Raw genomic sequence first — 13043 nt, forward strand, 5'->3', positions numbered from 1 at the left:
CATTTTCTGAAATGCAACCAAACACTTAAAAATATTTTCTTTTCTTGAAAATAACATTTCCGGAAAATAAGTATTTTCCGAAAAATATTTTACATGAAACAAACACAGCCTTAATGGCAAAAAATCTTCCTTTAAAAAGATTGAAGGGAAAAAAGTAGGAAAGGAAAGCGAGAATGGTCTTTTACAGCGTGAAATATTAGCAAGTAGGCACAGTGATCGAGCCTTTAAGAACATGAAATATTAGTCATGTGCTCTGTCCACAAGGAAGCCTTACCCTTGGATTTGTTCATGCAACTAGAAAATTTGACATTTGTTTTCACAATTTTGAGGGTATTACTTGCACAAAATTCTTTTTTTTTTTTTTTTTTTTTTTTTTTTTTTTTTTTTTTTTTTTTTTTTTTTTTTTTTTAAATAGATAGTTCTTGGCAGCCTTTTAGAAGTATTTAGTGCTAATCAAAAGTGCAAAGTAAAACCACTGAAGGAGATATTTCTACAAGGTTTGAATAGATTAAAAAAAAAGAGTTTGCAATAGTTAAATTAACTTCAAAACATAATTTCATTGACACACTGTTTCAATTCAGTGTGCTTTGAAAGAATCACACACTTAATCAGAACAAACTAAAAATTAACTCTAAGACAAATTTGAGATAAAATTAAGATCAACAAACAAAGAATCTATCAAACTAAGCCATCTTATGGCGACAGAGTGGACAGAAATCATTCATCCATAACCATGGAAGAATGCAGTTTTGATGAAAGATGTGTGAGCATGGCAACTTAGCATGCGACCCCACACGAAACTCTTCCAAACACACTGCACACTCACCACCCAAAAGCAACAATGACCCTTCTTAAATATTCATCACTTTCAAGCCTACAATTAATCTTACATCATCAGAATCATCATCAACAACATCCTCGGGAGATTCGTTGTAATAAACACCACCTTCATCATCATCACCATAGTCAATAAAAAGAACAGCACCATCATAATCATCATAAACATCCTCTTCTTCTTCTTCTTCTTCTTCATCTTCTTCTTCCACGAAGATTATTGGCGGAGGACTACTTGGAGGAGCCAAGTTAAAATTGCTTTCATCGACTGAAAACAAAGACGTATTCTTCATTGAAAATATGAAGAGAGGACAGAAATTCTAATACAGATAGGCTTTTTGATTTGAGGCTTTTGATCTCTCAATAAAAGAAAATAGTTGCTATTTATATTATAGAGGACCTAATCCGATTTTGTAAAGGAAAACCCATATATACTATGATTGGGATGTGTGATGTATCGGTTATTTTAAGATAGAATTTACAACTAATCCCTAAATCTAATCAACTTGGAAGTTTTTGTATGATAATGTAATGACACGAGTTAAATAAACTGATAAACACAAGGGTGCTCTATGTACGTTGGGGACTGGGGTGCACGGCTTCACCTAGGAGTCCAGCCCACATAGGACTCTTAAGTTCTTATTTAATGAATCCTATTTCAACATGAAATAGGTGAACTTGGTGTACCAGACTTTTTATTTTTATTTTTTGAAACTGAAACCGAAACCTTCATTTCATTCAACAATAAAATAGTATCGGCTATTATCCATGGCGTTGGTTGTACAAGACTTCTATTCCTAATTGTATTTGGAGTGTCAGGACTCAGGCTGCAGAAGCTTTTATATAATGCTTGGTGCGTGTGGTTTCATTGAAAGAGAGATTGAAGAGTGAAACACAGTTTTGAAGCCTATTGAAGGAAAAAGAATAGTGTTTCAGAGAGTTGAAGTATTCAAAGTTGAAGATACTGCTACCGGATTTTGTGGTGAGGTTGTACTTGTTTCTAGAGGTATTATATATTGTATTTGCCCTGTGGTTTTTCCTTTTACGTAATTCTTGGTGTTCTTTTTGGTTGATTTCTTATTACTTTCTAGTTAATTTCTTATTGCTTTCATAGATTTCTATTTTCTCTGTTGCTTAGTTATATTTAATTTAATTCACACATGGATGGAGATTTATCCCAACACTCTATATATACCACCACAACAGAGACCTATTATCATCGTTAAGTTTTACAACTTTTTCTCTAGCTCCTTTATTATTCATTGAGTTTTTAAATTCCACAACTTTTTCATTCATTTAAGTTTTAAATTCCACAACTTTTTTCAGTTAAGTTAAACTTTCAATTTCTTCCTTTCTATTTATTTTATGTAGTTCATTAACGTATTGAGTTATTAATTTTCTTGTACATATATAATTGGTTATTTCTTTTCTTTCTTTATAGTTCACTGTTTTTATTGTATGTTTGCTAATATTAGATTCATGTTGTAATGTCAGTTGCGATCGTTATGGAGAGTGTGAATGTGAATACACCATCTGTGACAATTGAAGAGAGAAAAAGAAAGACTCGAGAAGCTGTAACACAAGCACAAAATAATGAAAGAGATCAGTATTTGAAGGACTTGGTGAATGAAAAATCTTATTTGGAGAAGGAAATCGAGAGGGGTCGTGAACTGTGCTCTGTAGCTGATGAAAAGCAAAGAGAATTCGACTTGGAGAAGACATATTTGAGTGCTGAAAAGGCCAAACTTAACCAATATCGTAACCTTTTGTTACGCTTTTCTCTGGGGCGTGGCATATGATATTTTGACCAACTACTTTTGACTATGGTCCATCATGGTTGATGTAGTAGAAAATAATGGCGTCCAGTAGTATTTATTTTTAGTTGCATTCAATATTTGTCATGATGTTCTTCACTCCAAGATGTAGATCATCATTTAATTTATATAAATAAGTTTTTATAGCAGGTTCCTCCTAGATAACTTGAGATGATCATCATTCAATGTGGACCGAATAAAACTTTTGAATATTTATCATTTTTAATGCATTTTTAGACCTCATATTTCTAATTTCTAATATCTAATTTAGTATTTTTCTTTTTATTTTTTAACTCAAAACTAAAGAGTTTAGTCCAAATATTATAAATTTTTATACTTTTCAACCCAAAAAAGAAAAAGAAAAAAAAAATTTTGAGCCAAACTTGAAAAGAAAATCTACAAAAAGAATCAGTTTAATTGGGCCTAAGTAGACCTAATTGGACTAAATAGAAGTTGTATAATTTTTAAGAAAAATAAATTATCTTCAAAAATTTTTGGAGAAAAAATTATACATTATATTACAATAAAAAAAAATTATTTATTATCACGCATCACATAAGTCTACGTCTAATATATATATAAAATAAAGAGAGAGAGAAAGGTTGACAATTGATGTTTGTTTAACAAACTTCTCACTCACCCATAGTGAATGCTTAATCTACAACTTTACAAGTTAATGTGTGAATAAACAAATGTTGAAAACATGATCTGAAATGATTTTACTTGTAGCCATTATGAAGTGGGTGAAAAGGGCTTACATGAAAGGAAGGGTTCGAATTTTGTTATATAGCTGATAGCACATTAATACAAGTTTGAAAAAGATATAAGTACAAAGTGCACAGAATAGAAAATACTTGAAATACTACAACCCTAAGGCTTGGCAACAATTGTCGTGTGACTATGATTAGTTCATACTCTGTTTCATAGTTACAAAGCATATTTTTTTGTAGCTAACAATATTAAAATAATTTTGTTGACTCCTTTTTTCTCATAAAGAATTTTTACTTGTCTCTCTAAGAAATAACTGGTGGACAAATTGAAGATGCATTTAAAGAATTTACAAGGGCGGACATTGCAGTAGTTTTGATTAGCCATTATATGCAAGTTGATTCTTGTCTTTAGTTTCTCATTATCTTGTGCAACTATACATATGACAGAGCTGTTTGATTATTTACTTGTTGGATAGGGTATAAGTATAACAAAGTGTTCTGTAAACACTTTTAGTGTACACCATTTTTTGTTTATCTCTCATCGACATTCAATTGTATTAAAAAAAAAAAAAAAAAAAAACATTGAAAAAAAAGGTTTTTTAGATCCAAAACATAAACTTGTTTTTCGCTGTTTTCAAAATAGAAATTTTCTTTAGAATGGTCTAACTCAAAAACATTATTTAGAAATTCCCAACTTTGAATTGACTCCTAGCAATGCTAATTTCCACATGCACCACCAAATACAAGCAAAAAAAACCCAGTGGCCAATAGCATGTTTTCATCGTATGCATATCATATATTCTAAACTTTAGGTCAATCTGATTTTATTTATTAATGAATCCAATATTTTCTAACAAGAAAATAATAATAATAATCCAATCTCATTTATATATGATATGAATATCCTCAATATTTGGTCTACATCATTTACTCAAATTGGTCAAGCTAGATAGCATATATTCAAGAAAACAGTAGTCCATAGAGTGCCATAATAATTTTTCATAAAAGAAAGGGGAAAACATCAATGAATGTACCCAATTATTATGGTTAAAAAGGTTATGATCTTTCATCATGCTGTTTTTGAGTAAATGATTGTATGTGTAGCCAATGCTCCAAAAAAAGCAATTACAAACCAATTTACCAAGTATCTAATTCTAACATCTTTCTTCCTACAAGTTGACAGAAAAACCATCATAATGGAACTACAATAACTGACAAATTATCCACGCTGCCTTTCTCAAACGCTGTATTTACTATGCATTCAGCTAACGAGGATGAGGGCGAGCATGAACTTGAATCATGTACAAGATCACATACATCTTGCGGTGTCATGCTTTCAAAAATACCATCAGAAGAAACCACCAAAAATCTATCTTTGGCATCTAGAGTTTGCCAACCTGTCACTTCAGGCTCAGCTATAACACCAAATCTGACCAAAAAAGAATGAAAATACAAGCTCCATTATAATTGCAAGTGTGTGTGTATGTTAACATGAATTAGATAACAGAACCGACAGTGAACTCTAGACATGGTAAAAATCAGAGCTTTTTTACCTTGGGTTAAAACTAGGATTGTGTGTGTCTAAAATGGGGGGGGGGGGGGGGTTTGGTGGGGCTATTTCAGTATTTCTGAATGGAATGCAATCGTAACAAATCAGTTAGTCCCAAAACTTTGAGATTGGTCTCTATTTCTGAATGGAATAAAAAATAGAAAATCAGGTAACAAAAATATGACAAACTGAGAAAATAAGGGAAACTTTAGCTGTCATTCAAGTTAAGAAACCCACCTCTTTTGGTACACATCACCAATGGCTCGGGACATAGGAAGTTCAGCATTCACCCAAGGCTTACCCCAAAGAGTAACAACGATACCACCAGCTGCTTCAATTCGAGCTCTTTCATCATCTCTACCTGGACTATGATCTTCTGTTAGTTCAGTAGCTGAAAGACTGGCTGTCAAGTTACCTGTCATTTTCATGTAAACATACAGATATTCAATTATTAGGTTAAAATAAGGTAAAGTTTTTATACTCCTTCACTTAATATACAACTGATGCTTAGGAAAGTCCTATTTCAGGTAAAAGCATTAAGAGAAAGAAATTCTTTATCATTTTAGCACAAATCTAATCGACACAACTATTTCAACTCAACTCAACTAAACCTTAATTCCCATTCAATAGTATGAGTTATCTTCTCGGTGCAACTGGTTTAAAAGTCAATAATCAATATCACTACATAAAAAAAAGGGAGATATCAGAGAACTAGAACCTTGACCAGACTGAATTTTCTTTGTGCATAAAAGGGCCTTTGAGTCACCAACATTGGCAATTAAAATCTTCCCATCAACAAGAATAGCCACAGTGGCTGTGGATCCTGAGAAAATCCTCTTTTCAAAAGCCTCCTGAAAGCATATAGCAGAGCATAGATAAATCTGTGAAGAAAACCAGATAAAAGTACTAGAAGTGAACAGATTCTGCTTGCCTGAGAAAATTTGAAATCAATGTCACGAATTGTCCTCAACAATGCTTCTTTTAATATTTCCAAATGTGTTATTTCATCCTCAGTTACAGGTACTCCCTCGTACTGTTCCATTAGCTCGGAGGTATTGAATAAAGCATGCATGTAAAAGTAATCCAGCAGAAGTTTTGAAGCCATCTCACTAGCTTCCTCACCAATATGACCATCAAATACTGCCATAACACCAACTGTACCCTCCCCAAGCCCATTTTTGCCTGCATTCAAGTCAAGCTTCAAACAATAACTTGTCCACATCAATATAAACATCAAAAGTGTTCTGTCAGTTTGAGAAGTCATGCTCCTAAAGCAGTGTTTCTTCAAGATATGAAACCTTACTTTGAGCGTCCTGTTATTGGATTCATTATGAATTTATATTATTACACTCTCTCTCTCTCTCTCTCTCTCTCTCTCTTTATGTGTAAAATCTGAAATTTATGAATGTGAACATACAATAAAACCTGTCCTAAAATAATAAGGGTAATTTTCAAGAGCGAGGAAAGAGAGAGAGAGAGAGTGAGTACCTAGATGTGGTATCTTCATATCAAGATCACATACAATACGATCCTCTTGGTATTCCCTATGCCCCAGAAATGTGGCAAACTGGCAGTTCACTGTCTTATTTTGAAGAGATTCGGTGGAGAGATCCCACTCAGCACGTTCAGAAAGGCCACCTTCATCATTTTCCATCATACGCAACATGGATACCCCATATGAAGATGGAATCAAAATAACAAAAATTGTTAACCAAAGTACTGAAATTTTAAACCCTTCCATTATGAAGTGGATAATAGAATTCTACTCCTGAGAAAAAAGAAACCCCAAAAGTCATACAGAGAAGATTTTAAACTCTGAAAAAACAAACTAACAATGGGAAAGAAATTGCATAGAAACAAAAGCTTAGGACTCAATTTGTTCACTCCCTAGTAAAAGTTTCATTAAACATCAGTCATAGAAGTTCATTTCAGGCAGCATGTAATCATGAGAAGTAACTCAAACTTTACATTTCTATAGATTCATATGATATTTCCATAGACATGATACAGTGATTAGTTTAAGAAATGCCAATTGTACTGCTTTTTAAAAAAAATGCCAATTGTACTGCTTTTGAAAAAAAAGTATATACTTTAAGATGAACCGTTAATAAACATGATGAAAAGTCAACTAATTTAGTAACCACTTCGAGCATATAAAAGAAGACCCAATACCATTCCAAAAAAATAAAAGCATTATGCCCTGTTTGGTTGCTAGGAAAGAAACCTCAAATTGTTTAGATTCGGATTTTTCATTATTTAAGTAGAAAAACAAAAAACAACAACAAAAAAAGGATTTCTTTTGTTTATAACAAGACTGATGGTTGTACCTGATCAATAGGGTTTGATTTGAATCTGAGAGGAACGATTCGATTGGGACTGTTGTAGTTGTAGTTGTAGTTGTAGAGTGAGTCAGTGTGAATGACTCTGACTCGGACTCTCTCTCTCTCTTTCTCTCTCTCTGAGAGCAATCTTCCTCTATATGACTATACATAGTGCTTGGTTCCGTAGTTGGAGGTGATACTGTTACGTTGGTGAGCAATAGGATTGCCATGTCAGATTAGTCAAAGCAGCTACCACTTGCCACATTATCTGTTTTTGATTTAATTAAATAAAACTAAGTTTTTTTTTTTGTTTTTTAAAAGAAGGAAACAAAACTAAGTTGGGTTAGTGAAAGAAGCTAGCATTTGCAACGTCACCTGTTAATAATCTTTTCATTTCCATATTACACAAGTTTCGTTCAAGAAATTAAAAGTGGAGAACCTGGTAGTTCAATTAGTTGGGATTTAAATATGGTCTATATTGAAAATTGATTAGTGTTTTGACCTGATGATAAAAATAATTATCATGATAAGGTCATCAAAAAACTAGTTTGCCCCTCTCTACATTCATCGTACATCATTTTTAATGAATATAAGCAATCCTGTAATAAGATCCTCTCCATTAAATGGATCCATTACATGGTTCAAATTAAATTTTAGAAATCTAAATATGAATCTAGTGGCACATTATTTAAAATTTTAAATGATGTGGCATTTTCTACATTGTCAATCAGGAATAAAGGATCCTATTTCATAGGCAAGAGTGTAGCATTTCTGTCCATTTTGATCCTTTCCTTTTGATTCAGTCCATTTAGTCCATTTCAATTCATTCTCTCCGACTCACTCCACTTTGGTTAATTTTAGTCTACTTTAGTCCATTCGGTCCACTTAAGTCCTTTTTGGTCCACTTCGATCTATTCAATCTACTTAAGAATTAAATTTGGATAGTTTCGACTTGTTAGATTGAGAAAAATAGTTTTTTTCTTCTTTTTTTAAAAAAAAATTTTAACCTCCAATACTTCTATTATTTAAGTAAAATAACTTTTACTAATTGAGTTAATTGGAATCCATCAAATAATCCAAATTTATTAAGATATATAATTATAAGCTTATTATTATTTTTTCCTCTCTTTTGGTCCACTAAAGGCCTTTTTTTTTTTTTTTTTTTTTTTTAATTCAATAGTTAGGGTGAGGTAGGGTTTTTGATCCTTCATCAGGCTCTTTTTGAGTAAATAAACCGATGTGTAGCCAATGCTAATTCAAAAAAATAAAATAAAAAAGAAGAGAGAGTCAGAGAAGAAGAAGAAATTACAAACCACTTTGGCTAAAGCCTATCTAATTCTGATATCTTTCTACCAACAAGTTCACAACAACAACAAAAAATACAAATAAATAAAACATCATAATGGAACTACAATAACTGACAAATTATCCATGCTACCTTTCTCAAATGCTGTATTTACAATGCAATCGCCCAATGAGGATGAGGGCGAGCATGAACTTGAATCATATATAAGATCACACACATCTTGCGGTGTCAAGCTTTCGAAAATACCATCAGATGAAATCACCAGAAATCTATCATTGGCATCTAGAGGTTGCCAACCTGTCACTTGAGGCACAGCTATAACGCCAAATCTGATCACACAAGAAGAAGAATACAAGCTCCTTTAAAATTGGAAGTATATATAAATCATAACATGTAACAGATAACATAACTGAAAGCAAACTCTAGACATTATAAAAATCAGTACTTTTTTACGTCATGTAAAAACTATGATTGCGTGTGTGAGAAAGGGTGAAGGCGGGGGGGAGGGGGTGGGGGTTAATATATCATTCTATTTCTGAATGGAATATAGTTTGCAAACAATAACAAAGCCTTTACTCCCAAAACTGTAAGGTTGGTTACTATTTCTGAATGGAATAAGAAATCACCTCTTTAGATACACATCACCAATGGCTCTGGACAAAGTGAGTATTCGATTGACTCGAGGCACACCCCAAACACTAACAACAGAACCACCAGCTGCTTCAATTCGAACTCTTTCATCATCTCTATCTGGATGGTGATCTTCTGTTAGTTTAGTGACTGAAAGACTAGTTGTCATGTTGCCTGTCATTTTCATGTAAACGTACAGATAGTCAGCTATTAGGTTAAAAAAAAGGTAAAAGTTTATATACTCTTTGCTTAATATACAACCAACTTCTTAGGAAAGTCATTTTTCACGTAGAAGCATTAAGAGAAGTATTCTTTACCATTTTAGCATGCTTCTAACAGCGACAACTAAATTTAACTCAACCCAACTAAACCTTTAATCCCATTCGTTAGGGTCACTATCTTCTGGATGCAACTGGTTAAAGAGTCAAATATAACTAATGAGAGAGAGAGAAGATATCAGAGAATCAATTAACTGACCAGACCGAATCTTCTTCGTGCATAAAAGGGCCTTTGAGTCACCAACATTGGCAATTAAAATCTTCCCATCAACAAGAAGAGCCACAGTGGCTGTGGATCCTGAGAAAATCTTCTTTTGAAAAGCCTCCTGAAAGTATACAGTGGAACATAGATCTATATTTGAAGAAAACCAGCTAAAAGAACTAAAGTACATAGATTCTGCTTGCCTGAGAAAATTTGAAATCAATTTCTTGAATTGTATTCAACAATGCTTCTTTTAGTATTTTCAAATGTGTGATTTCATCATCAGTTACAGGTAACACTCCCTTGTACTGTGTCAGTAGCTTGTACGAGCTGAATAAAGCATGCATGTAAAAGTAATCCAACAGAAGTTTTGAAGCCATCTCACTAGCTTCCTTACCACCATGACCATCAAATACTGCCATAACACCAACTTTACCCTCCTCAAGACCACTTTTTCCTGCATCCAAGGCATGCTTCAAACAATAAGTTGTCCACATCAATGTAAATATCAAAAGTTTTTGTCAATTTGAAAAGTGATGCTCCTAAAGAAGTGTTTCTTCAACATATGAAACCTTAGTTTGTCTAACAAATGAGAAAGGAAATCAATTTGGGTACCCCGTTCTTGGATTCATTACGCACATATCATTTTATCTTCTCTTTCTTTTATTTTTTTCTTTTTTCTTTTTCCATTTTTTAAGGGTGATCCTAAAATTTTAAAAAGTAACAAATTAAACATTAGCATTGTGTTTGATTTTTAATATGGCTGAATCTTTAATTTACTACCTTTTGAAACATCGGGGTTTTAATTTGTTACTTTGAAACTCTAGGGTTCTTTTTTTTTTTTTTTTTTTTTTTTTTAAATTTTTTACTCTTGAAAACTATAGGGTTTAAATTGTTCTACTCCTAAACTGAAGGCTTTAAAATGTAATTTTCCCCCCCCAACACTAGCAGATCCTAAATACAGTTTCACATGTTACATCTGAAATTTATAAATCCAAAAATACAAATAAAATCAGTCTTTGAGTAAGGATAACTTTCAAGAGGGAGAAAAGAGAGCGTACCAAGGCGTGGTATTTTCATATCAGGATGACATAAGATACGATCTTCTTGGTAGTCCCTATGTCCCTGAAGTGTGGCAGACTGGCAGTTCAAAGTCTTATTTTGAAGAGATTCAGTGGAAAGAACCCACTCAGAACATTCAGGAGACTCCAACACATTAGAAATGCCACCTTCGTCATATGCCATCATACATGATACAGATACTCCATATGAAGATGGAATCGCAAGAACAGAAATTCCTAACCAGAGTATTGAAATTTTAAAGCCTTTCATCATGAAGTGGACAATAGAAATTTACTCCTGAGAAAAAAGAAATACCAAAAGTCATACAGAGAAACACTTTAAACTCTGGAAAAATCAAACTAACACAGTCTTAAGAAATGCACAGATATGACAGTTTGTTTGGCCAACAATCAGTAGAAAATTGAATAGGAATAAAAAATTAAAAAGCTTCAGTAGTAAACTGATAGTTAATTCATTCGCTTCCTAGTAAAAGTCTCATTAAACGATAGTCATAAATATTCATATTTTGGCACCCTGTAATCAACTAATCATGAGAACATGGCATCCTATCTTCTCAGTCTATCAGTTACAGAGTCATGCAAAAAGTGATTCAAATTTAGATTTCTTAAGACTCATATAATATATTTAGTTGGCAATTTAATATATGGACGAAGTTTTGGCAAGTAGAAGTTGTAAACGTATTACACAGAAATGATATGGTGATTAGTTAAAGAAATACCGACCAAAATTTCTGACATTTGAGAGATACAAATAGATTAAATAGATCAAATACTAGCACATAAGCCACTTGTATTCTTAAAAAAAAAAAAAAAAAAAAAAAAAAAAAAAAAAAAAAAAAAAAAAAACCTATTACTTTAAGATGAACAATTAGGAGAAAACTATATGGTGTTACTCTTCTGGTTACTGCTTCTTCAAAGTATTTCCAACAACACAAAATATGAATGTGATATGTCTTTCCACCAGCCCTTGCAGCTCACACAAAAACAGGACATGAACCACCTACAATTGTTGTCAATATATACTAGGAACTGATCAATTAGACATTTGTGATCTATGTACAATGGCAGTAGTTACTTTAGCTGTATAAACTAGTTTTAAGATGGTAGCAAATGCTTACATTAGTAAAAGAATATCATAAGAAACCCTTTTAATTACACAATATACTACCCCAAAGGCCTAAAACCATATGTTATATTAAGCATTGCATGCTTAAATATTATCATGAATTCTAGTACTCCTTTTCCCCTTTCTGCCCTGCACCAGGAGCAGAGTGCACTTTATATTTATATTTTCAGAAAAAAAAAAAAAAAAAATGCTAGTTTAGAGAACATGTTCACGATCGCTTCTAAACCGCGCATAAAAAGGTCTCTAATAAGTAAATTCACACACACACACACACACAGTTTCTAGAAATCTGTCTAGTCTTAAGGAAACCCATTCTCTATTTTTGCCAATAAGTTAAAGAAATCTATCGCCAAATCAGCCAAAGAGTCCAAATTGAAATCTGGGGTGTTCCAACTTCAAATGGCAAGTTGAAGCCAAGAGCTTTGTAGCTCAGTTGCACTATTTTATAAAATTTAGGTTTTGTATAAAATTAAAATTTTTAAGCTAACAATAGATATTCACAAACAACATAACATAGAAACAAACAAACAAACAAACCCACTAAAATTTCAAGCTTTAACAATAGATATTCTGGCTTGTTTGGTACCTAGGAAAGAAAGAAACCTGAAATTCATGTAATTAGCTTTGGATTTTCATTAATTTAAGAAGCTGGGAAACAAAAGGCAATAATAATCAACTATAACCAAGCAATAAGTTATTTTCGTCAACCAAACGGAACCATAGCTTAGCTAGAAAAAGAAGGGCAATAAGATTGATATTTTGTACCTGGTCAATGGGCTATGAATTGAGTCCTGAGAGGAACGATTTGATTGCGACGGTGATAGAGTGAGTGAGTGAGTGAGTCAGTGTGAATGACTCGGACTCTCTCTCTCTCTGTCAGTTTCCGATTGAATTTTTAAGCGTATACAACTATATAGTGCTCGACTGCTCGGTTCCAAAGCTGGTATTATTTTTTATTTTCTAGAAAAGTCTCTATTTGGCTGATTGAATAGGTTTGTGGTTTAATTCTGAATATACCAAAAACCGATTAATGTATGTGTAATGATAGAAAATGCAATAATCAAAATGAACGTAATAAGTTGAAATTCTATAAATAAATAAAACAAACAAAAAAATTAAAATAAATCAATCGTATCAATATTAAATTGCAGTAAAATTTTTAAATAAAAATAACAACTTATTTGTTTTTAT

General features: G+C 32.5%; 2 protein-coding genes across 2 annotated transcripts; both read right to left on the reverse strand.

Annotated features, from left to right (window-relative positions):
• Nucleotides 1-4374: 4374 nt before the first annotated feature.
• Nucleotides 4375-7399, reverse strand: LOC126707963 (probable protein phosphatase 2C 51). The gene is made up of 6 exons (XM_050407732.1): nt 7235-7399; nt 6396-6675; nt 5839-6089; nt 5626-5758; nt 5145-5322; nt 4375-4787 (listed from the first exon to the last, which is right to left on the reverse strand). Exons 2-6 carry the CDS (start codon nt 6646-6648, stop codon nt 4550-4552), a joined length of 1053 nt encoding a protein of 350 aa, XP_050263689.1. The 5' UTR covers nt 6649-6675; nt 7235-7399; the 3' UTR covers nt 4375-4549.
• A 1134-nt stretch (nt 7400-8533) lies between these two features.
• Nucleotides 8534-12786, reverse strand: LOC126707962 (probable protein phosphatase 2C 51). The gene is made up of 6 exons (XM_050407731.1): nt 12618-12786; nt 10706-11003; nt 9848-10101; nt 9642-9768; nt 9161-9338; nt 8534-8863 (listed from the first exon to the last, which is right to left on the reverse strand). Exons 2-6 carry the CDS (start codon nt 10977-10979, stop codon nt 8626-8628), a joined length of 1071 nt encoding a protein of 356 aa, XP_050263688.1. The 5' UTR covers nt 10980-11003; nt 12618-12786; the 3' UTR covers nt 8534-8625.
• Nucleotides 12787-13043: the final 257 nt, after the last annotated feature.

The sequence above is a fragment of the Quercus robur genome, chromosome 12 (assembly GCF_932294415.1).
Source record: "Quercus robur chromosome 12, dhQueRobu3.1, whole genome shotgun sequence".
NCBI lineage: Eukaryota > Viridiplantae > Streptophyta > Magnoliopsida > Fagales > Fagaceae > Quercus > Quercus robur.